The sequence below is a fragment of the Bipolaris oryzae genome (assembly GCF_000523455.1).
Source record: "Bipolaris oryzae ATCC 44560 unplaced genomic scaffold scaffold_159, whole genome shotgun sequence".
Classification (NCBI taxonomy): Eukaryota; Fungi; Ascomycota; class Dothideomycetes; order Pleosporales; family Pleosporaceae; genus Bipolaris; species Bipolaris oryzae.
In genome coordinates, this window is record NW_006911435.1 from 37,591 (window position 1) to 61,857 (window position 24,267).

The 24,267-nt window shown below is 50.9% G+C and overlaps 10 protein-coding genes across 10 annotated transcripts; 4 read left to right on the forward strand and 6 right to left on the reverse strand.

Annotated features, from left to right (window-relative positions):
- Positions 1-941: 941 nt before the first annotated feature.
- On the forward strand, positions 942-1,739 carry COCMIDRAFT_104644 (uncharacterized protein; the record flags this gene model as incomplete). Its single annotated transcript, XM_007693299.1, has 1 exon — positions 942-1,739. One exon carries the CDS (start codon positions 942-944, stop codon positions 1,737-1,739), a length of 798 nt encoding a protein of 265 aa, XP_007691489.1.
- A 574-nt stretch (positions 1,740-2,313) lies between these two features.
- Positions 2,314-4,091, reverse strand: COCMIDRAFT_8366 (uncharacterized protein; the record flags this gene model as incomplete). The annotated part of the gene is made up of 3 exons (XM_007693285.1): positions 2,314-3,551; positions 3,603-3,973; positions 4,033-4,091. 3 exons carry the CDS (start codon positions 4,089-4,091, stop codon positions 2,314-2,316), a joined length of 1,668 nt encoding a protein of 555 aa, XP_007691475.1.
- A 161-nt stretch (positions 4,092-4,252) lies between these two features.
- Positions 4,253-4,408, forward strand: COCMIDRAFT_104694 (uncharacterized protein; the record flags this gene model as incomplete). The annotated part of the gene is made up of 1 exon (XM_007693300.1): positions 4,253-4,408. A coding segment is annotated over one exon (156 nt), but the record flags the coding sequence as incomplete, so codon positions are not given.
- Positions 4,409-4,841: 433 nt separating this feature from the next.
- Positions 4,842-5,959, forward strand: COCMIDRAFT_39898 (uncharacterized protein; the record flags this gene model as incomplete). The annotated part of the gene is made up of 3 exons (XM_007693293.1): positions 4,842-4,887; positions 4,938-5,608; positions 5,663-5,959. The coding sequence occupies 3 exons, from the start codon at positions 4,842-4,844 to the stop codon at positions 5,957-5,959; spliced, it is 1,014 nt and encodes a 337-aa protein (XP_007691483.1).
- Positions 5,960-6,284: 325 nt separating this feature from the next.
- COCMIDRAFT_104679 (uncharacterized protein) lies at positions 6,285-7,138 on the reverse strand (the record flags this gene model as incomplete). The annotated part of the gene is made up of 2 exons (XM_007693301.1): positions 6,285-6,548; positions 6,653-7,138. The coding sequence occupies 2 exons, from the start codon at positions 7,136-7,138 to the stop codon at positions 6,285-6,287; spliced, it is 750 nt and encodes a 249-aa protein (XP_007691491.1).
- Positions 7,139-9,258: 2,120 nt separating this feature from the next.
- COCMIDRAFT_39900 (uncharacterized protein) lies at positions 9,259-11,323 on the reverse strand (the record flags this gene model as incomplete). Its single annotated transcript, XM_007693294.1, has 4 exons — positions 9,259-9,398; positions 9,450-10,711; positions 10,760-11,143; positions 11,283-11,323. 4 exons carry the CDS (start codon positions 11,321-11,323, stop codon positions 9,259-9,261), a joined length of 1,827 nt encoding a protein of 608 aa, XP_007691484.1.
- Positions 11,324-11,896: 573 nt separating this feature from the next.
- COCMIDRAFT_104659 (uncharacterized protein) lies at positions 11,897-13,935 on the reverse strand (the record flags this gene model as incomplete). The annotated part of the gene is made up of 2 exons (XM_007693302.1): positions 11,897-13,644; positions 13,695-13,935. 2 exons carry the CDS (start codon positions 13,933-13,935, stop codon positions 11,897-11,899), a joined length of 1,989 nt encoding a protein of 662 aa, XP_007691492.1.
- Positions 13,936-17,267: 3,332 nt separating this feature from the next.
- On the forward strand, positions 17,268-18,353 carry COCMIDRAFT_104653 (uncharacterized protein; the record flags this gene model as incomplete). Its single annotated transcript, XM_007693303.1, has 1 exon — positions 17,268-18,353. One exon carries the CDS (start codon positions 17,268-17,270, stop codon positions 18,351-18,353), a length of 1,086 nt encoding a protein of 361 aa, XP_007691493.1.
- Positions 18,354-20,325: 1,972 nt separating this feature from the next.
- Positions 20,326-20,565, reverse strand: COCMIDRAFT_66056 (uncharacterized protein; the record flags this gene model as incomplete). The annotated part of the gene is made up of 1 exon (XM_007693304.1): positions 20,326-20,565. A coding segment is annotated over one exon (240 nt), but the record flags the coding sequence as incomplete, so codon positions are not given.
- A 1,323-nt stretch (positions 20,566-21,888) lies between these two features.
- COCMIDRAFT_39903 (uncharacterized protein) lies at positions 21,889-23,396 on the reverse strand (the record flags this gene model as incomplete). The annotated part of the gene is made up of 4 exons (XM_007693295.1): positions 21,889-22,269; positions 22,323-23,084; positions 23,159-23,227; positions 23,355-23,396. The coding sequence occupies 4 exons, from the start codon at positions 23,394-23,396 to the stop codon at positions 21,889-21,891; spliced, it is 1,254 nt and encodes a 417-aa protein (XP_007691485.1).
- Between the last annotated feature and the right edge of the window lie 871 nt (positions 23,397-24,267).

Here is a 24,267-nt window from a genome sequence, read left to right on the forward strand (position 1 = left end):
AAGCAGCTTGCTGCGTTCTAGACGTCTGCCTTTGGGTTGTGATATTTTTTTTCCAAGAAGAAGGGTTACCCCTCTTCAGCCCCGCGACCGGGAACGGATGAATGGCAGGTTTTGGGACTTGGGCCTCTTGATGACGAAGTGCCAATACCGTCTCACGTGCAGGAGTCTACGATTATCGTGCCGCCAAGGACTGGGGATTCCAAAGCCGGAGCGGTCTCGAGTTGCTGGGGACCGGGGGAATCTGGGAGGGGAGAGGCTGCGAGGTTGGGCCGGGCATGATGATATCGGGGCCCAGCTCAGCCAAGAAGGGCCTCATGGTGATTGACGGACTAGTGGGTGGACTGCACCAGCTCGCAAGCCACGTTTGGGGGTGGCTTAGGAGGGTGAGTGTTTGGCGGATGCGGATGCGGATGCAGATGCAGATGCAGGTGCAGGAAACATGCAGCAGCAGCAGCAGTAGTAGCAGCAGCAAGACAAAGCCGGGCCCTGGGGATGGTGGAATTGGGGGAGAGGGGTGGGACGGAGGGAGATGGCAATGCACGCCGCAGCCGCAGTCGTGGTTGCTGGGGCGGGCGATGCACCACACACGATGCACCACGCAGCGCCAGGCACGAGCGCGGCTATGACGTGTGACATGGGTCGCTGCTGGATGCACGTCGCGATGCAACCACACGCCTGCGTTTCGCTTTGGGGCACACTTGATCCACCCACCACACCACGCTTACTCGTGCCCGTTTTTGAATTTAATTAACCCAGAGCAGGACGCCCTCAGCCTGGGCTGCCGCCATTCCTCCTCTGCTCCCGCCAGCACTACTACACATCTGCATCTCTGCATATCCCTCTGGCCACCACGCACGTCACGCACCCCTAGGTTGGTCACTAGGCCCTCTAGAAGACGCAGAAGCCAGCTAACCGCCTTCTAGCGCTGCAGTAACCTCATCATGACATACATCCATGCCGAAACCCAGACCGTATGGGCGGGCCTTACCAAGATGGACATTCGTCCTGACCTTCTCTTCACTGCCCCCGACACCACCACTCCCCCCGCCGAGCTTATCCCAGACAAGCAACACGACATGGCCGCCATCACAGCCTCTACCCGACTGGGCTCGCTCGATGCCCACGCTACATCCTTCGGGGGATTGCTCCAAAAGCGGCAGAAACGCCCAGAGCTCCCAACACGCATCTCTCTGCCCAACTCGGAGCTAGACGACGAGGTCCTGCCCTCCCCGCCGCCCACACACGCTATCCTCTCCCCGCTACCCGAGGCCAACAGGCTGCATGCCGGCCACACTCCACTGATCCCCCGCGCTCTCTCCCCAGTTCACTCCGACAAAGGGCCCGCCGCCCCTGAAGAAGAAGCGCCGGCCACAGAGTACTACGAGCCGGAGCCAAGCAATCTAGCAGACGACCAGCCCCTCATCGGGCCCCTCATGCTGCCCACGAACCCCGTGGAAGGTGCAAGTGATCACATTGCCCTCGACGTGCTCGACGACGTGCTCGAGAAAGTGGCAAAAGACCAGGATAGATTCAGCAGGCTCAAGGATGCACCAGAGCCCGAGGTGGTACAACCAGATCCCCCCACTGCACCTGCAGCAGATGCAGACCCGGGCCTGTCACTAAGCCGAAACACGTCGTCCGACTCGCGCAAGTCGAGTAATAACAACACAGAAGTCGTCGACGGCGTCAGACTGAAGACTCCACCACTGAATTTTGGCGTCCCCATAGGACAAGTATAAGTCCATTGTTGCTTCAACAGGATCATCAACATCTCAGGAAATATATCATTTTCCAACGAGCTTTCTCTCTGATTTGCTTCGCATTTTTTTGGACATTTTGGAACTTTACAATCTGGAACGGGATATCATGGCAACAAATTGGGTGGTTGGGTAGCGGGCCAGCGTTTTGAATTAAAAAATCAAAACAAAGGAAGAAAGACGCCACACTTCTGAAGAAGAACAAGGCAGCGGTGGAAAGAAAAAAAAAGATGCGATACCCAAAAAATTTATTTTCCCATGTATGCCCACTAAGAGGCACCGCCGTCATCATATCCAGAGAGAGCCATCATCGCAAAAGGCTATATAGACTTTACCAGCCTTAAGCGCCATGCCAAAGGACAACAATAGAATTTCAAGCCATGATTTAGTTATATATCGCTTTCTGTCTCAAAAGGACCCCATGACCAACCTGCGTCACACAATGGCATGGTGGAAACGGGGTGGGGACTGAAACACATCCATTTCAATGCTTTGATGGCGTCTAGCCCTGGTCATTATACACATGCTATTCGTCACACCAATTCCTTTTTTTTCTCTAGTCATCCTGGTCCCAGTTGCCCGCCTGTGCCTTGCCAGGCATCTTGGGTCCACCAGCCTGCTTGGCCACAATGATCTGATCCACGCTCAACACTGTCCTTGCTGCCTCCGTCGCCAGCTTAACGGCCCACATCTTGCTGACCCACAGGTCCAGAATGCCCTCGGCCTTGGCATCAAGCGTGCCCGTGTCGTCGTTGTTCTCAATGTCCACACCCACCGTCCACTCGTCGTCTTTGCGGTTCTTCTGTGCTGCGTGTGCAACGTACAGCTTGGCCAGCACTTCGGTTGCGTCCAGACCAGCTGACTCGGCGAGCGTGCGTGGGATAACCTCGAATGCCTCGGCATATTTACGGATCGAGTACTGTGCCAGACCGGGTGTCTTGTCTGCAATAGCCTTGATTCTCTCGATCAACTGCATCTCAGTTGCTCCGGCACCGGGCACTAACCGTGCGTCGCGGGTAATGGCCTTGACTACGTTGACACCGTCGTCAATCGCTCGCTCTACATCGTCGAGGTGGTTCTGAGTGGCACCGCGAAGCACCAGAGTGGCAGTCCGTGTCTGTTCGTTCTCTTGCCTGAAGACTGTGACGCGGTCACCACCAATCTCCAGTGTCTCGACCACATCAATGCTGCCCATCTCATCTGGCATGGGTGCACCAAGACGGGCGAGCGGTGTGGCTCCAACCACCCTGCACAACCGTCGCAACTCGAACTTGGACAGAATCTTGATGACGAGGATGTTGTAGCGGTTCAGGTAGTGCATGGCCAATTCGCCAATTGTCGATCCAGCAACAACCACCCTCAGGCCAGAGTCGTGGAGCTCCTTGATAGCCTGCTCCACTTGTTGCTCCTCGCCCTTTGTGAATTCCATCATTTCCTTTGCGTTGTGTAGCAGCACCGTGCCCTTGGTCTCGGTTTGCGAAATATCGATTGGGCACGAGAAGACTCCGACCTTGGCCTTGGTTGCCTTTTGTACAGTACCATCGGGCTGTCTTGCGAAGACCATGCCCTTGACCACCTTGCTCTGCTCCAGAGCTCCACCCATGATCTTGACCACGCGGACGTTGTCGACATTGAAGTTTACGGGGTTCTTGGGGAGGACGGCGAGAACGGCTTCGGCGACGAGGTCAGCGAGGAAGTCTTCGCTGCCAGACTGCTTGGCGGCAACAACGGTACGGATGGCCTTGCTGAGTTGTTCTTGTGACCGGATGTCCTCAACCTTGTCGCATACGAGCTCTGGCTGGAATTAGCTCTGTAATTCTCGACTGCACCTGCAAGATTCTATACCTTCGAGTGTTTGGAGAGCAGCAAGCTGTGCCTTCTCGTAGCCCAAAACAATGTCACTTGTCTTGAGACCCATCCTGATGAGCTCCTCAGCTTTCTTCAACAGTTCACCAGCCAGTATAATGACAAAGTTTGTGGCATCACCCATCTCTGCCTCTTGCTGCTGACTGGCCATGACCAGGAGCTTGGCTGCCGGGTGTACAACCTCGAGTTCACGCAGTATTGTTGCCGCATCCGAGGTGAGGATCATCTTCTGGAGGTGGTTTATGACAATCTTGTTGCGGCCATATGGTCCGAGAGACGTCTGAACCGTCTGGGCAATCGTCCGGCAGGCATCAATGTTGCGGATGACGGCTCCATCTTCGGCGTCGTAGCTGTTGCGGGGTGGTTAGTTGAGTGTTTACAGTGATTGCGGGGTTGTGCAAGAGCATACTTTTGGTAGCCTTGCTTGAAGAGGCCGGCATTGGGGGCGTTGGGTATCGAGAGAGACATTTCGGCGGTATATGAGGGGTATCTTGATTGTGGTGGTTACCTGACCTTTGGGTCTGCGCGGCGAGAACGCGTCCAGTCCCAAATTTCGATGCCAAGACTTGGGGATCGGGGGAAGAAATGACCGACAATTCACGACATGGACAACTGTCAGGGTTGCCGTTTGGACATGGATTTTCATGAACCTTCTATGGCCCAGATGTAGTAGACAAGATGCCGCCACTTCTGACACTCTTCGAACTTGGCTTCGCATCGAAAGACAGGGCAGATGCCACGATTCCCTCCATCATGGGCGCGGCAGACATTACTTCAGTATATAGAGCACAAGCAATGTTCAGGTAAAAGTAGACGACTGGCTGTGGAGAAGCATCCCATGTCATTTATTCATGGACAAAATATCCGTCCATCTCAGGCGCGTAAACATCACGTCTCTGAGGGCATGCAAGAATGTGAGCAATGACTATCTAACTGTACTCTGGAGAGTTTGTAAGGGTACCGCTAGCGAATTTAGATTGCTCAACTTCCTCTGGGCACCATAATAATGGCCAACATCTCATGAGAGTGCGAGTATGCTGGAGATAAGGAAAAGTGCCGTGAAGAAGAAACGATGGCGCCCGCGCGCAAAGAAAAGTTATTCGCATAGCTGCTTAGGTAATACCGAGCTAGGCCCAAAGCACTTCCGCTCCCCGAACTTTTCCAACGTCTAGAGATGGCTGCGCCAGCATCGTAATTCGGCCACGGCCTTGGGGAGATATGAACACCGGACAGCAGGCGACTAGGCGTCTGGCCTCGAGAGCCGGTATGCAACGCAATTGGCATTGGGCGCATCCTGATTGCTGACGAACAAAGGCCCCTCGACATGTCGCTCATGTAGAGACACCATCACCCGCACCTACGCATCCGCTGCTGCTGCAGTACAGACCCCGGACCAAACCACTCAACATGTTCCCCCGGTTGCTCAAGCCTCTCCTTCAACCGCATATGCTGTCAATGCTGGCGTCGTCCTTTCCCGACCCCCGCAAATAACACGCGACCTGCATCCATTCGAGTCCGCATTTTTTCTCTACCAAAAACGTCTGAATGAACGACTCGCACTTCCCTTTACACGGTACTTTTACGTCAAGAAGCGAACCCCGGCCGATCTGGAATGGAAACGGAAGATGAAGCAACGGCTGACCCCCGCCCGCGACATCGGACGGTACAAGGGCTACGGAGACGAGGCCTGGAATGACGAATTGCTTGTTGGAGCACCTGAAAGTGATTTCGAACATCAAGTCGGAAAGCTGCTAGAGGACGCCGAGCAGTCTGGCCTGGAAGATGCGCCAGACACCACAGGCGCAAACAAAATGGAGCGTGAGCCTGTGGAGAAGCCAATGCCGAGAGTAACGGAAGCAGACAAGAAAAATGACACAAAGAGTTTGAACCGCGCGCTGCAACGGACACTGTATCTTCTAGTAAAGAACAAGGAGGGACAATGGCAGTTCCCACAGGATCGCCTGAAGGATGAGCATCTGCATGGGGTATGACCCCGCCCCCACTTGGACGAGAGAGAGGGTGTACTAACAAAATCTCAGGCCGCAAACCGTATCATTACCAGCACCGGTGGCGTCAACATGAACACTTGGCTTGTCGGCCATGTACCAATTGGCCACTACCAACTCGAGTATCGCGAGCCACGACCTTCTGGAAGTCTCAAGGAGTATGGCGCAAAGACCTTCTTTATGAAGGCGCGCATCATGGCTGGTCAAGTCGACTTAAAGGAGAACAAGCTCGGTCTCCAGGACTTCAAGTGGCTAGCCAAGGAGGAATTGCAAAAGGAGGTTGACGGCAGTTACTGGCGATCCATCAAGAACATGCTTGCCGAGCGGTGAAATTGCTTCACCAATTGCTTCACCTTTACGATATATGGCATGATGAAAGTAGATGACGTGTAGCATGCACCAATTCTTGTAGCATTATGTACATTATACAGAAATATTGGACAGTGGGTCGTGCTTGATCGAGGAACTACGCCGGAGACATCTAACCGAAAAGCATCACGGATGTCCTGTTGCTTAGGTGAATGAAAGAAAAGACATATCAACTAGAGCAAATATATGTTCAGAGAAAGTAGGAACCTACGACAAAGAGACCCAAATGATCAACCCCATCAATACTTCACAACTCAACCAGCCAAAAAAAACCTTTCCATCTTCACTAACACTTCTCCCAATCATAACTAAACCCCTGCTGCGTCCCATAATACTGCCTCCCCAACTCCACACTATCCTCATACTCGCTCTCCACAACCCCCATCTGCCCCGTCTCTCCCATCATCCACAACTCCGTCCGAAAAGTAAAAAGACCACTCCCACATTTCGTCTGCGGAATAAGTTGCGGCGGATAACTAATATTCGAATAATGCTCTTGAGCATGCTGTCCGGATTGCAAGGGGCCCGTAAGATCAATCGTATCGGCAACCTAGACGTACATCAAGTCAGCCTTTCTGTTTTATTTGTCGTACCTCCCTTTCCCTTTAGTAACCACAAGAAAACAGTATTCAAAAAAAAGGAGCTGGACATTACCTCCCTTCTCCCCACCCCCTCCCCCTCATAATACGCAAAATCCCAATACACCCTCACTCCCTCATCAAGCCTATACGTCAGCAACCCCTTCGTCCCGTTCTTATGCACCCTCAGTCTGTACTTCTCCGCCTCGTCCTTCCCGGTCACATCCGCAAACTCTTTGTACGAGACGGTGGCTTCGCACCAGGTATGTCGGGGCCCTGAGGCGAGATCGACGCGCAGCCAGGGGTAGGCGATGAACCAGTAGTAAATTTCTGAGCCGTCGATTGTGTTGGTGCCGTGGGTGGGGCGCGTAAGCCGGATTGGGGAGGAGGAGGAGGAGGAGGTGTTTTTGGCGGTGTCGGGGCAGCCGGGGCCGAAGAAGGAGGAGAGGGTGAAGGACCAGTTTGGAGGGAGGATGCGCTGGGGGTCTGCTGGGGCAGGGGAGAGGGCGAGGGCGGTGGGTAGAGTTGTGAGGAGGGAGAGGAAGGGGGTGGTGTATTTCATTTTGAGGGTGAGGGACTGATGAATTTGGGGCTGGGTTGCTTACTGTGCTTTTGTGTTGTTTCGGACGACATCGTGGTTGATGGAGTATTCATGGGGCCTTTATAGATGTCGATGTGTTTGGCATCTTTGCTATCTGGATAGCCTGGGGATGCTCTACCGCAGGCAATATGTGTGTATCACCTTGGATCTGGTTTGAGAGGCGCTCTGGACATATTATCCCACATGTTCATAGGTATCATCACTCTATCGCTCATTGAGTACCGTTGAGGATTACGTACAGAGGGCATATTAGCAATCCCAATATCGTACCGAGAAGAAAGTTCGTTTGGAAGCGGGATTGATGTTCGGTAAGAAATTGATGAGTAGAGATGAAGTCAGGCGGCCACTACTCGTCGTGTAACCAGTGATCTATCCGCTTATTTCTGGATCCTGTGCTTGCCCGTGTTCTGCGGCCCGGCTGATCATCGCTGTTCTGCAGTCTATCTCCAGCACCAATCCGGATCGACTTGGGGTTTCTGTGTCAATATGTGGTTAAACAGGACTGTGTGGGGAAGTCTGGAATAGGATGCATGCAGCGGCTCGTTAATGGAGCTGACACTGTGTAGTAGCGGTTGTGTCCGTCAGCACAGTGAAACTTGACGAATTACAAGCTTCCTGTGAGGTAATGGCTTCCCTATGCGTCTACTGGGCATCATTTAGCCTGTAGTGATTGCTGAGAGCAGAAAATAACCTGTAGACGATGGAACAGATGCTTTAAGGGGATGGGTTCATACGAAGTATCGCGATCCTCTTCGCTCATTTGCTCGTTAAGTCACATGGGCTGGCTCTTATGGTATTGATTGAGAGTTTTGGTGCAAAATTGTCGACATATTACGAAAAGTGCGCAGTACTATAGATCTTCATAAAGTCTGTGTTTGGGGAAGAATGTGACTGGAAATTGCTGTACTTCTACACACCATCTCAATACCAGAAGAAGCTAAATCACTATCGGCCAGCCGGTTGTTGATTCTCTAAAGTTGCTTCTCAGAGTACTGACAGCATCTCATTTCGCGAGCCCTTTCCAAGAAATAAGTAGATCTCGTGTCCAAATTGTGTCCATAGCTATCTGATATGTACGCTTCGATTGTAAAGGTAGAATCCCGATCTTGCATCAAAGATAAACTATTGCCAAAGTAGTCTTTCTCTGTTGCGATACACATTCTAAGATCTATTGTTTAAGAGGATGAAGCAAAATCCACCAATAAATTCTACTAACGTATGGAAACTTTTGAGAGATCTCATACGAGGCGCTTTTTTTCCATCGAGGATGGACCTCATACGAGACAAAACAACGCTATATCTCTAAGTAATTCTATTTAGCGACTCCGAAAACTCCGTTAACCTGCCTAAACTCGTAACCATGCTTACAAAGTAAGCTAAATACTCTCAATACAGAGTTGCAAGGGCAAATCCTGATTCAAAATTCCGGTACCTCCGCAACTGGTAGGATCGTACGCTGCGTTACGAACATCCGGGAGTGCTTCGGCGCAAAGACGATGCTGAGTTGACAGAACAAGACTAGCTACCTTATGAAGCCTTGTTACGCAGTGCAGTTGCGGTGTCGCTTGTGGTATCGATTGCGAGATCGTCCAAGAGCTCGCTGCTACGGACGTCATGGAATGCCGAAGGAGGGGCGTGCGTTAAACGGACATCGTTTTGATCCCCGTTCGTCATGATGCCTCCAATAGGTTGTTTCAAGTCCAGTCACATTAGGTTATCTGCAGAGAGCCCTGTTTCTCAAAGTAATCCAACTTCTGCTGATGCGTTGGTACACCTACTGTGTATACAGTTGTCGCCAAATCTTCAAGTGATCGCTTATGCATTGATGAGGTAGATTGGACTGGCTACCGGAAGCCTCAAAAGGGTATCGCGGTGCGCTAAGAAGAGCCAAGCTCAACGCATCTGAAGTCTAATAGGTGCTCGATGCGAGGCAACCGGGTTACCAATGATCTTTACTATCCTTGAGACGCGGAGATTCGTATGATTTTGGTCCGCGACAGTAGAGAAGCCGTCTCACTCAAGATGTGGCCTCAGTCTCAGGCTCAGATTATCCATCCGTCAAGGTGAGCTGTCTGATGAAATCATTGGCTCGAGCCTCCATCCCACACATTGGCCAGGTCGTTCAATATACAGACCGAAGGGAACATGCTGATGCTCAAGACTTTTCTAAGAATCTTCAGTATCTCTTCTTGCCTTTCTTTTGTCTCAGCACAAAGCGCAGCTAGTATGCTATTAGTGTGCAATCATTGTGAGCGCATCGCTATGTACTCACCTGCATATAATGCCTGAAAGCTAACGAAAGCTGACGGCAAATTTTGCGATTGCTCTGCGACAACGATTCCGCATATAATTGAGGTACTTTCGTGAAGAAGCTTGAAGCGTGTTTGGTACGTATTGAGACCACCATTAGAAGGTTGGTTGAGTAAAACGACTATCCTTGCAAAATGATAGGTTTGGATAGCAGCAGCATGCGCCGGAGGATGGATCCATATGGGCTGAATTTGAGTTTTCCCCAAAGAGGGCGGTGACGTTACTTGAGATGCGGGTGCACCAGGGATAGGATCGAATGATGGCGGAAGAAGGTGTTTCCATGCATCAAGTATCCGAAGCAGGGTTTCTCCAGCTTCGATGTAACCAGCGATATCGTCCTGTTTGGGCGTTGCCGCATACTGGACACATTTGGCAGCGATGTATATGATACGTGTCGTCAGCCCCTCTAATGTAAGTTCTGCCATTGGTGTGATTGGTTGGTGTACGGTAAGTGCTGGTCTCCCAGTCCGGAAAGCTGCCCATACATCTTGTCGTAGCCATGCCCACCAGACTGCACGCTGCAATCCATTTGCAGACTCTCCGCTCGTACCCGTGTTCCGTTGGATCCAAAAGGCCCCTCTTAGGTGGCGATCCCATTCGCTGTGGTTGTAATCTGCACCTGCTCCAAACATCTCGAATGTCGAGAGCATGATACCAGTTGCCAGTATTTCCAGAGAAGTCGTATATGACTGGTATATCAAGTTTTGCGATATATACTGTAGTGTTTCTAAGAAAAACTGATCACCAATCTTCCTTCGCAAAGGTGTTGACACACTACCACATGGTACGGGTGTTTGAGGATATACGGGAGATGTGGACTCATTACCAGTGTCCTGGTCTGGGTAGAGACTCATGTGACATGCACCAACTGCCAGGATCGACTTGAGCAACCCGACATTGCGCAGAGCGAGATGTGGCACGATATTGGCAAAGTGCCTCTCGGTATCGAACAGATCCAGTATCGGCGCTACAACGGTCACATAATGTGAGAAATATACCATCTCTTCACTATTCAGTTCGAGCTTTGTATGGGTATTCCACGGCTGGGTCGGGACAGTCATTGATTGGATATTCATATTGCTGAAAAGACTATCCCCAGATTCCAAGGCAATGGTTTGCATTGGGGGTTGTCTTCGCGATAGACTTGCGATGTCGAAGTCCCTGTGAATGCTTCGAGGCCGCTCCTGTAACAAGTTGATTGCGTCTTCTGCAAGTCGGTCATACCTGCCGAGCATCAGTTTCCTATCAACTTTACAAGTAGATCCATACTACCATTCATTAGGGCCAGAAGTGGTTATCAGATTATCTCCGAAATTGAAAACGCTGTCGTTGAGAAGGAATCTTTCGTCGGGAATTACGTTATCAGAGAGCACTGATTGCCCAGTGGGAAATGGTATCCATGATTGGATGGGAGCTACAGCCTCTGAACTTAGTGAGCTTTCTGATATTGAAACACTCGCTTCCGGCTCGCTTTCTGGCGGCACTGATTCGGTACCAGTTGATGAGCCTTCGTCTGGCTTGCGAGCACTCAAAGCCCTGGGCTGCCGAGGTGCAGAGGATCTCTCGGCATAGACACATTCGCGAGTGACCCTTACGCAATTCTGGCAACTCGGTCGACCTTCATCGCACTTGACCCGGCGCTGGCGGCACGTCAAGCTACCAGGAATCAGTAAATGTGAGGGATCTCATTAAGTTACAGAGAGTCAAAGGTGTAAATATTTGCAAGTCGCAGCTGCACCAGACACGAAAGGCCATTTTGGCTTATTTTGGGAACAAAATCATTCACGTAACATACCAACCCGTAGAGGTTCTCAAACCTCTTGATTTGGAAGGCATCCCTCCAAAGTCGTGCAATACGTACGCGGGAGCCAATGTACGGAGGGATCGTGTCGAGCTGGAAATAGGCGGGCTCGATGCGGGCGACTGGATCAAATAGTAGGATTTAGGTAGAGACGCACGGAAGCTAACCGCAGTCGCGTGCGCAAGTCTGCGGAGGTACCCCTCGCACAGCCCGGTCCAGCATGACTCGGAATATGGGGAAGTGATACAAAAGCACCAACAGTGAAGGATGCTGGGCGGAGTGGCACGATGAACTGCTGACGTAGTAGGAGCTCGATGTTCACGTGGATGACCTTGGCGTCGTTATTGGCGTCTAGAGCAGCGTTTTTGACATACAGACAGGCTACACACGTGATAAGGTGAAGCACACCGAGTTGTGTTTTCATCTTTCAATGACGATCCAAAAAGGCCTATACAAGAAAATGATAGTATAGTACGTATTATTGGTCTACATTGCTATGATGTGAGGCTTTTTCCATTCTAGTATCAACGCGCTGCTCGGGCAGCGGAATCCGATGGGATACAATATAGTATACAAGGTTTGATGCACAATATAAACGACACCAATGTTCATCCCCTCCATAAGTCGCCCCCTCTGCCACGGAACCCGCCTCCTCTACCTCGCCCTCTAAACCCGCCTCTGCCACCTCTGTATCCTTCGCTCCATGGGCCACGATCTTCACCAACCTCTACGATGCGATCATCATCGTCGAAGCTGTATTTGTATTTCATCTCTGTCTTAATGCCTCTTCCTTTTCTGACCTCGCCTGGCGCCCAGTCTCGGCTTGTCTCAGCATCCAGTTCCTTCAGTCTAATCTCGGAAATCTCGTCTGAGACAGGGATGTAGAATAGTTGTGGTTTTGACTGTGTCGATTCGAAGAGTTCGTGGAGTGTCTTGAACGAGGCCTCGGTATCTTGACGAGCATCCTTTGTCGGCACTGAGGGCCGCTGATGGACGGACGGACGACGTGTATCCTCACTTCCACGTGGGCCTCTTGGTGCATTAGAGGGGGCGCTGGAACCGACTTCCTGGAACACTGCTGTGACTGAACCATCGCTAGATTCGGGATACACAACCTCGAAGCGTTTCGGATTGGTAGACCTTCCACTGGCACGAGCTTCCTTTTCGGCAGCCACTGCATCCTCCTCTTCTTTGATCCAGCTCTCGACGCTTTCTTCAGGAATGAAGTCAACCCATAGTTCCCTCCTCTTCCCCTCTGGTGGCCAGATCGAACCATGCAATGACGCTCGTACTCGGGACGCGGCAGTCTTAGTACTGAACAAGACAAGAGCATGCGTTTTCATTGCATCCAAGAAAAGAGCTTTGACAATTGTGGAGTCAGGCGAGCTAGAAGGTGGAGAGGCGAGAGAAACCAAATGTGCACGTAGTGGTTCCGGACGCAACGGGCGCATAAAGTTACGAATGTACAAAGCTGATGTTACTGGGTGGAGTGCGGGCACCGTCGGCCGATCGTCAGTCAAGGCTTCCTGGGGTGTTTCGTTATCACTAGACTTTACCAAGTCTTTGTATTGAGCAGCCTTTTCTTTTCTTTCGCGCTTTGCATCAGCGTCAGCCACTGGAGAGTTTGCTTCTGGTAATACAGTGTGATAGCCATTCGTTTGGTCCTGTTTGGCATCTGTCACATGATCGTCTTCTTCCACTGGTCTTTGCTCCATCACTACATCTTCATCTTCTTTAAGATGTACCTCAGGCGCAGGGTTTTCGCTTGGTCGATGCTTCTTGGCTCTGATATCTTGGGCCTTCATCTCCGGTGTCTCACTGCGCCTCTTTCGCTTCTTAGAATCGGCCTCGAGTTCTTCGGTGTTAAGTCTAGATGTCTCGTCTGGCGAATGCTCAGATCCCGTGGCAATGTCCGGCTTCTCCACTGATTCCTGTTCATTGAGTGTAGCCGGAGTTGGCCTCTCGTCCATTGTAATGTCTTGTGAATCTTTGGGTGCTTCGGGGTCATGATGGACCAATCGCAGGGCCTCAGCGGCTGGACCGGGGGCCTCTAGCAGTTCGTCTTTTGCAATAGTGTCTTCGTTTCCATCCTCAACCTCCGCATTCGCAGGCTCAGTAACCGTTGGGCCCACTACGCTGTCTGGATCCGCAGGGGGGGCATTGAAGATCCCTGCTGGCTGTATTGAACCCGGCTCATCGGCTTCAGTGACAGCTTCTGCTGGCTGCTCGATTACTTGAGTCTGGTTTGGTGGTGCAACGTCGCTGTCTATGTGTGATACTGTCTCTGGCAGGGAATCTGTCGTCGCTACGGGTACCGGTGCAGTGCCAGGTTCGGATTCAGGCTGCGCCTCGGGCTCTATTTTTGGTAAGTCGCCAATCGCATGAAGTCTTTGAGTATGTAATTACCTCCGGCTTTTGCGAGCGCGGGTCCAGGTACTTCTGGTTCGGGGGTGGCTTGCTTCGCGCTTACTTCCTCCTCAACCCGTGGGGTTGGTTCAGTAGGCGCATTGGGAGTTTCCAGAACACCATCTGCCTCTTCAAGTTTCTCGATAATTTGTGCCTTTCGCGTCAGGCCCGTACTCGGTATGCCCCGGTCTTTTAGTATCTGTCGTAGCTGCGCGACTGTCTGCTTATTGTAGTCCGCCATTGCCGGGTCGGTCTGTTTAGCAGTGGTCAATATGGTAGAGGATTGGTCGCATAAGCAACTAATATCTGATGGGAACCCAATTTTTTGGAAAAAATACAGGTGAAGGGAGAGGTTAAAGTTGCGACCAGGTTGGCTGCCAACGTCACAGTCGAGAGATTCGCGCGCGTCGCGTTAGTGTCTTGGCGTCACGGAAGTGGCTCGTGCGCAGCCTGCACATGTGGAGAAGGCTTGCATTAGGGCCCTGGCCGTTGTTATTCAGACTCGTGGGGGTCAACATTCTAGATCCATGCTATCAGGGCTTCTTATGCAACATCAAACTGCATCAAAATTGTGTAGGGCATACTCTAGTAAGTACGACAATGTGTACTTGGATGCTAGAATGAGGAACGTCACAACAAACACCTCTCTAAATACTATATGGTAGCCCAGATGGTATATTTTTACTTTAAAAAAGCAACCAGTAGAGTCAAATTGCAACACTGGAGGAGGTAGGCAGCCAACAAGGCTGGCGGGCTACCAGAAACCTCATACTCACTAACGCTCAAGGCCAGGAGATCCGCCAAGAGAGCTGAGCGGTATGATTAGCTTAATGCAGCTAGGATGCAGATCACAACGGCACTTTGTGCGGTACTATTCTCTATAAAGGATTTCTACTCAAGTTTACTATTGGTCAGCCCCGTCTGCTCTGAAGGATCGATGCTTACTCTTCAGTATTGAACACACTATTTCTGTGGCTCGCACCCACTTATGCGCGTGCGGACGCACCATGTGAAAACGTCTATTAAGCAAGTGATAGTAGTGGCTAAGTCTGGAAACAGATGGCTAGGAATAGAGCTTCGCGCGGCTAGTACATATATACTACACGATAGAACTCGAGAATCTTTATCTCTAGTTCTCTTCGCACGTTTATTACTACAATAATGGAAATTGTACCTTTCAACGGACTTCCTGATGCCAAAAAGGAAATCCGCGTCCTTGAACTTAGTACACAACTTCCTCTAGATGGCCGTTTAATAAGAGACTCGTTATACCCATTGAGCCACAATGGCAGACCCGCAGCGGGCATTCCTAGCCTATGCTGAATTCAAACAGGGAAGAAGCTCGAAGTATTTCCTCTCTTGCGGTTAACCAAGAAAACCCTTGCCTCCGACTCTCGTGATATTTTATTCGCAAAATATCACCTACTAGGAGACAAAATCACTACGCTTTTTTCTCCGACTTACATTCCGCCCCTTGATGGCATTTTTCGGTGGTTCCTGGAAGCATATATTGAGAAGGAGGAAGATCTATCGGTCATCTACAACAATGGATCATCTTTCAATGGTTGCACAAGTGAATTACCGTCGTGACTGCTAGACTGGGGTACTTCGAGTCCGGCATATCCTTTGCAGTGTTCCTGGGGTGGAGGCTGGCCTGTCTTTAGCGTATCTGGGAACACGGCGCCTGATGTGAGGTTCTCGAGAGATGGAAGCATTCTCTATGCAAAACGTATCATATTTGATACCATCGACAGCGTACAGTTTGGTTCATGGTGCCGTGAGACCATCGAACGTGGTAACGGTTGCCAATCACAGTCGGAAATTTGCGTTTACAGAGATAGAGAAACGCTCTTCGAAGCTCTTTAACGCATGGTCGTCGCGGAAACATACCTTCAAGAAGCGCCTCTTTTCCCTGAGAAGGCCCCTAGGGAGTTGGGCTACTTATTTGCAGGGAAATGCAGGAAATAAGATGAAGATCGAGCCGTCCTAAACGAGCCGCAAGGTTACATACCAACCAAGGCTCGTTCTAACGCTTCTGAGATTGAGAAGCGAAGGTGTGGCATAAGAAATATTCGGTTGGGTAAGACATTCCTCACTGAGGTTGTTGGCAAGGCCTTGTTGGAGTTTCCCGGATCCGAGTCCGAAATTAGGAGTGATGGCGGTGAACCTATCGCGAATCCTTTGTGGGCACCCTTTGAGCGTAGCCTTGAACAAGCTATGATTTACAGGAAAATCTTTACAACTTGCAGCGTATATCTTGGCTGGGTTCTCGTACACTGACGCCTGGTGATGGTGTATGTGTGATTCTGGGCTGCGCCACACCGTTGATTATCAGAGCGAGCTCAAGCAGGGATCATTACACACTTTTGTGCAAGATTTATATCCATGGTGTGGTGAGTGGGGAGGTGACTAAACAGTACCAAGTGAGGGGATAGAGGTCGAACGTTGGATTGGGCTTTGTTAGCTAGTAAGTACTTATGTACGTAAGCCTTGCAAAGCCGACCAGGCTTTATCTTTGATTCGCCTACCTACTTCCTCTCCTTGCATTTTCATTCGCATAGCTCACCTTGGTGATTCGCAACGAACATCATAGCGTATAATCCTTGCCCAAAACAATTCATGAGAAGAAATAATATCACCACCAAGGAAAACCCCATGAACAAGCGTCACGAACCAATCTCCTCGAGATTGGAGCCCCTCGTTGGCTCAACCGTATTTCTATGTGCCACTGCGCACCTAGCCCGATCGCTCGTACTCATCTCTCACCTACCAGCCTAGGGCGCGACAGAAAGCTCATACAGCAGGCTTCTGCACCTCTCTCATGAACCTCATGCTTCAGTACATGTGTGTAATGTCCTGTTCAAGAGTGAGAAGGCATCACGAGAAACGGTGCCAGATACTGCATAACTCCTGTCGATTGAGGGTAAAGCCTTCCTTTGTAGACGAATACATGGGCACCGTGGCCTTTTCAGCTGTCCTCACTGAGCGCGGCAATTCAGGAGAGTACGAATCTGATCTATCAACTCTTGATGAGACGGCCTTCTGGAGATATAGTATCAGTAAAAAAGTAACAGGAATAGAAGAAGAGAGAGTAGATGTTGAGTGCCTGAGCCGGGATACTATCGTGGCGCTCGTGAGATGTCTCGTGTTGGAATGGAGTGTTGACTTTGATTATCAGTTTTACCATCGCTTGAAAATAGGTGTCCTCTTCATCTAAGGTAAGTAGTGCGTTCGATCATATTACAGCCTGGCTTTATCAAACACATAGTTGTTTTATCATCATATTCTGTTCTCAATCCTCACAACGATGAAGGTCGGTACATATTAGAATACGTGTTTGAACTATCCAAACGACTTTAACGTACTCTTTGCCATTCTAAGCTTGAATTTATGAGTTTCAAACTTCTATCTAATATATAAAACGCGAAGCATCAACCTCAACCTCAACCTCATACTTCCAGAGCCCCACCGAGTCAAGCTCGCCAAGCCATGTATAACACCTGACTCGAACCACAAAGAATTCCAACACTACATCCAAAAGTTTGAACCTCCACCACAACGCAAATGTAACAAATGTCCTTCATCCCACGCCATGCCTTCCCGCCAATCCCCTCGCTGCCCCGGTCCTATTTCCTGGGCCACCACAAATCCGGGCTGCAAAAGATGAAATCCCTACTCGCCACCATCGACCTCGTCATTGAGTGCCGCGACTACCGCGTACCACTGACCTCTCGCAATCCGCTCTTCGAAAGCGCCCTGGAAGGCAAAGAGCGCGTAATCGTGTACACCAAGCGCGATCTCGGCGGCGGCTCCCGTGACAATCGCAACGAACATGTGATTGCGCAATGGCACCATCCCACCCCAACCATGTTTGTGAGAAACGGCAAGGATGCAGAGGGCGAAGCTAGCGGTCGCAAGAGCGTGATGAAACTTCTCGATTTACTGAGAGAGCATGCGCAGAAGAGGTGGAAGTTGGTGGGCCATCGAGTCATGGTCGTCGGTATGCCTAATGTTGGCAAGTCTACGCTTCTAAACGCTTTGCGTGCCCAAGGGATCGGAAAGGGAAAAGTCGCTGCTACGGGCGCGCAACCCGGTGTTACGCGTAAAGTTAGCAGTAGCGGTGTCAAGATTATTCCGAGCGAGGACGACGTGGAGTCTGCAGATGTTGGTGCGAGAAAGAAACTGCAAGGTGTAGGCGGAGGCGTCTACCTTCTCGATACACCAGGAGTTTTTATCCCGTATGTCCCAGATGCAGAAGCAATGATGAAACTGGCACTGTGTGGGTCGGTAAAAGATACTATTATCCCGCCTGTCATGCTCGCGGATTATTTGCTCTACCACTTCAATCTCCAGTCGCCTACGCTCTACTCGGAGTACGCGCCGCCCACGAACGAAATCATTGAACTACTCTCCGAGATTGCAAAGAAGACGGGTAGGCTAGGAAAAGGCGGGACGATAGACACCGAAGCGACGTCGTTGTGGCTGATTCAGAAGTGGAGGAGCGGCAGTATGGGTCGGTTCCTGCTTGACGACATCAACGAGACGAGTTTGGAGAAAGCAAAACTTGACGAGGAAGGCGCGATGCCGAGTTTCAACCAAGCAAGAAAAGCAGAGCGAGAGAGAAGACGAGAAAGGAATAGAGCAAGAGGAGAAAAGTAAACCGTAATATGCAGCCCAAGGTTGTAATTAAAAGATGAGTGCCTACTTCACATATATAATATGAATACTATCACTACTGATAAAGAAGAAATACCCTCCATCACGTTACCAAAATTGTCCCTGCTCCACTCTCACTTTTCCCCCTTATAATCTCCCATTCCCCCCATCCCCACAATCACTTCTTATTAGTCGAATCCGGCAGAATCACAATCGTCCTGAACTGCTGGTCTTTGACCGTCCCAGTCGCAAACGTGGATTGCGACGCCGCAGGCAAAACCAGCGTCTTAGTCGCCACAGCCGTCGACGTCGCCGTCGGAATCGTAAACTTGATAATGCTCAGCGACGGCGAACTCGACGGCTTACTCGCAGACGATGATGATGACGACGACGACGATGTAGGCTGTACAACCGTCACGCTCGACATGACGACGACGGGTACGTTTGTCGCGACAACAGTGGTGGCAAGCGCACTACTGCTCTTGCTAGTAGAAGAAGACGACGAAGACGAAACGGTGGCAGGCACGGGTTGCGGAGAATTAACATCCCTAACATCCACGAGACTGACGGTGCGCACAGGCTCCGTCGTGGTAGCAGTGCGAATATAAATAGCGATATTCTGTGCCTCGGGCGACTTATCGCACTTGCGCAGCTTTTTGTGCGCATGGCTGATCTTGATTCTCTGGCCCATGCTCTTGTTGCGGCCTTTCCACTTTGCGGTTGCGCAGATGGTCGTGCCTGGGTACCAGGGGTTTTGCATGTAGACGCGACGTTTCCAGGCGCCGCGCTTGACCAGTGGGGCACCGTCGCCTGGGCTGACGGTGACGACGGGCTGGATGGAGACTGTCTTGGTGTAGACGGGGGCTAGGGGCCGCTCGCCGCAGTCGGTGGGGAATTGGGCGCTGTATTGGCATTGGAAAATGAGTATGTGCTCTTCGGATTCTGAGTAGCATTCATAGCAGATGATGCTACCGGTCCAGGGGTGCAGCATCCACACGCCGCGGCGGGGGCCTTTCCATTCCGTCCATGCGCGCTTGTCGAGGGTCGTGGAGTTGCCGGCTGGTAGCTTGGGGTCCGAGTCGTCGTCCGAGTCGGAGTCTGAATCAGAATCGGAATCGTCGACTTCAGTGCTGTTGGGAACAACAGTCTTGTTGGCGGCTGGCTCGATCACTGCTCGCTCTTCCACATCTGGGACAATTACGACCGTCTTGAATGCGGCTGGCTTGGCCACGACTGTCTCGATCGTGATTGTCTTATTTGTAATTGCCGCATCTTGCTCAGCTGCCTGGTTAACGGCAGGCTGGGTCTCGTTCCATGAAGTCTCCTTGTTCGACCCAGGTGTAGACCTGAAGTTGAGCTTTCCACCCGCAATTGCTGGCCCATAGTGCCGCACCGTCAAGTTACCCTCGGCGGTCTTGGACTTCGAGCTGTTAAAGTTGGGCTGCCCGTTGATGAATGCCGGTCCATGGTGGCGAGTGGTCAAATACTCGTTGTTGGTCCTCTCAGTCGAGTTGGAGTTGGGCTGTTTGTTGGCAACACGAGGCCCGTAGGGGAGAGTCATTTCTCCACGTCTGACCTCTCGAGTCGAGTTGGATTTAGACGTCAGGTTGAATTCAGGCTTGGGAAGAACAATTGAAGCCCCATTGTGCCTGGCAGTCAAATTGTCACCAGGCCTGCCCGTCTCATTCAATCCCGCCGTCTGGTTAACGAAGATCGGGGTATGCCAGTGTGGCCTCTTCCTATCAGCGTACTGGATAGTGTCGTTCGTATCATGCGTCCAATTGCCAGGACCTGGAGGCAGACTTCGCTTCGGAGGCGCACCACGAATGCACATGTATGAGACGGAAAATATTGGGGCATTGGCGTCTCTGGACGGGATGCACGAAGAAATGACATCGCCAGGATCCACAAGAGTGTCGAGATAACGTTCCAAGCAGCCGAATTGCGTGTATGAATAGAAGTAGCAGCCCGTTGGCCCGGCATTGAGTTCCTTAGTCCAGTCGCCCTTCTTTATTTCCATGATCTTGAGGCTCGACGCACCGAACGGGATCGGCATGCACTTGTCACGCCTGAAGTCAATGTTGCCATAGATGGGTGGCCCGTTACAGTCGGCCGATGTGAAGGCGTAGATGCGGATTCTTTCATGCTTGGCTTGGGCGAGGGCTGTGAAGAGTGCGAAGAGTGCGAAGATCGCACTCACCAAGCGGAACATGCTCGATGGCTTCTGCTTCGGGTCAGTTTGTGATCACGTCGTGTGTGAAGACAAAAATGTGATAAAACGAGGGTTTCTCCCAAAGAGAGGTCGTGGAAGTTAGATATTAGTTACCTTGACGTGTGTTGACATGCTCTGTCAGTGTATTAGCGCGACTGTCTTGCAGTGATTGAAAGAGAAGGGAAAGAATGAGTATCACGAACACAATGCTTAGATCTCAAGGGAAACCCTCACCTTCCAAGCCTTTGGTATTCTCAGGAAGGAGACCTTGCTTGTTCAAGTTGTCTGTAGAAGAAGAAGCAGGTCGTCGGCGGATCGAAGAGGGGATTTATATGGAGGGGCAGAGCATCTCTTCCTCTTGGAAGCCCTTTTGCCAAGAAACAGGATTCAACTTTTCACGCAATCCACATGCCCGATTCAACTACTGGTGATGCAATTTCCCTGTAAGAACTCTTGGTACAGAGGGTCTCTGCAGGGTGCTTCACCAACGGGACGCTGCGATGGAGACACTGAGCACGGGCGGTTACCGGTTCACAGATACGGTAGCGAACAATTTGAAGCCGGAGAAGCTCATCTGTTGATAAGTCTTATGAATGTTTTTTTTGTTTCGGTACGTAAACATTCTGTGATTGGAATGAGAGGTGTCTATGCCGGCTCGTCAAGTACGTTTGCATTGTCGGATGGCATCATGGGACTGATAAGTTGACGGGGCCATGTCTCTGGAATAATGATACGGACGTCCTATGGAGAATGATTTAAACCAAGACTGTCATTATTTCAGACAATTGACTACCGACGATTGAGTGGTACTGTTGAATTAGCATAGTTATCATCCCCGCGCCGTTGGCTGAGTCAGTGTTGTAGGAATCCGCTCTATACTAGAACAAAGCGTAAGGAAGCAAATAGTGGAGCGAGTGCAATGCAGCTTCTTGGTATAGTAAATCGGGATAAACCTGTTGGAATTGAACTTGAACCCCTCCTATACCAAGACAAGATCTGCAAGCATGCTTTCAAGATTTTAGGATTGTCACAAACTAAGCTCCGTATGCGTGATTGGGTTTAGTCCATAGACTATCGAGGTATGCCAACATCACAGTCTACTAAGCGTAACAGTGGGCAGCTAGTCAAAACAACAAGGACAAGACCACAGGAGACAGGTGGTGCAATGAAATAACGATACTTGCCATCTACTCGCTTTCGAGTCCAGCGCAATGAGTTACTCAGCAGTTCACCTCCCTAACACATGCGTATTCTGAAAACCAAACGCCTTGTACAACCTCAACCAACTCCCACCATGGACTCATATCGACATGTGAATTCGTGCTTCTACCACTTGTCCCACTCATCGTCCTTCTTTGCTGATCCACCCATGCTACCACTGCCACCGCTCTTCTTCATAGCACTTGTTCCAATACCACTGGGCTTCTTTCTTTCCATAGTCATGCTGGTCCTTGCTTCACCTGCGCTGGCAAACTCGTCCCAAAAGTCCTGCTTGTCCTTTGCCGGTCCTTTGGGCGCCGCACCAAAGCTTTCCCAAAAGTCTTTGCGTTCGGGTTCGGGAGCGCCACGGCGTGCGGTAGACGAAGAATCGTCTCCTTCAACAAAGCGTGTAAATTGCGTATTGGCAGTTGCGACGCCAGATTGCAGGGTCTGACCTAGGGTGCCGGCGGTGCTACGGGCTTGAGCTGCGAGGTCAGCTTCGGCAAGCTAGAGGATAGTTAGTCGCAGGGATTTACTGAATAAAGCAGCACAAAACATGCCTTTGCCATTCCGGGTTTCACCCAGCCTTCGTAGCCTGTTTTGCCTACTTTGCTTACGCTGGCGCCCAACCATCCAAATCCTTTGGTAAGCGCAGCAACTGGGTCCTTTTGGAAGTCGTCAAGCGCAGGCGGCGCGCCAGGCTCGTCGTCCTTCTTCCACGAATCCGGCTCGCTGCCGAAGCCACCGTATTTTCCTCCCTGGTTGGGCGCAACGCCCTCCGGCCTGTTAGCATTCTCTTGACCCATCTTCGCAAAGTAGGCTTCGTTCTTGGATTTTTGCGACATTGCGTTTGTACCCAAGGCGGGTGATCCTGAGCGCTGAAAGCCTGTATCACTTCCTCGTGCCTTGCCCAAAGGTGTCTGGCTTCTGCTCCCTGCTGCGCTGGCTCGTCCACTCAATGGTGCACCCGCACCCGCCATAGAAGCATTCTCCTTTTTCGGTAACCGCTTAGGCAGGTTGCTCTTGTCAAACTCCCTGTTCTCGACCTTGCAGCTAAGCCTCTCTTTCCACTCATCGCCCGCCTCTGAATCGTATCGCTCTTGTATGGTTGACGACTCGAATGTGCGTCCCTCTTTCGTGTTCGACTCGTGGCTGTTGAAGAATTCTTGGAAGGGTTTGTTGCCGCCAGCAGCCATGCGCACCAGTTCTGAGCCTTTGAAAGCGTCCATGGTTATGCTGCGGATGAAGGAGATGTGGACACCTAGACCGCGATGGACGCCGGAGCAGGAGAGACACATGAAGATACCGAGTTTGGGCGAGGCCTAAAACAAGAGGTATCAGTAAGTCTGGTCGCTGCTCGCGTGCCTGGCCAGAAAGCGGGCGGGTGGTTGCGTACCCATTGTGGGCTGGGCGCATTGCAGTCGACACACTTGTTGTTGTCGTTTGTCTTTTGGATCTCCAACAACTGCAAGTAGAACGAATTAGCTTTTGAATCTTCGCAGGCCCCATAGTTTAACTGTGCTATGCTTCCATCTCCGCATTTGACCCCTAGCACCCCCCACCTCCACAGACTGGTAGAGTGATCGGCCTACCTTGCTCCGTGTCTCCGGATCCACCTCCCACATTTTGCTCATGGTGGGCAACTAGAAATTTATGCGATCGTACAAGAAGATATATTGTCAAAATTGATTGCGGTGTTGGGTGAGAGGGAATGTCGTGGTCGTGGGTCGCGTTGCGGTCGAGATTCAGGGCACAGGTGGGCCAAAGTGGGAACGCGTGGCGCGTGTGCAGTTGAGCCTCAATGTCTAAGTAACTAGCCAACAGGGGTCGCAGGCACCGGAGACTTCTCACCCCCCCGCTCTTTAGGCGTCTATACTTTTCGAACTTAACAATATGTGGTATTACAGCTTCAAAGAATCGAGACCAGGTTTTCTGTCGCATCATTGCAGGAGGAAAAGTCTGGTTCGTCTAAACGTCATTACGACCCTCGATCCGCAACTCATCGCTATCCACCCACTGAACCCATATCCAGCCTTCTTCTTTCCCTTCAAGAGTAATGATATCATTTTCATTACTTCCATTGATGAGGATATCGCGTGGCTGCCACAAAAAATCAACTCCAGTTTCTGCAAATGCTAGCTGAATAGCGTGGATCTGCGTTTGGCAGGCAAAAGTACCGAGTATTGGATCCCAGTCAGCGATTTTCAGTGTATGTAATGCTGGAAATATCGACTTCATTATAGGTGCGATTCCATGCAATGCGTCAGTAAATGCAGTTGAAGGCTTCAGCTCGTCCCCATCAGGGTCGTTGGCTATGAGATGAAGATGTTGAAGACGCTTAGGCAGGTGTTGCAAAACACTCGATAACGTGTTTTATCAGTAAGCGGCCCACATCAGTAAGTGGCCCACCCCACCAAACTTGACGCGGCTCTTTGCGCAATTGCTCTACAACAACGCAATAATATTAGATAGAAATAAGAGGTATTATTCTTTATCTAGATTTAC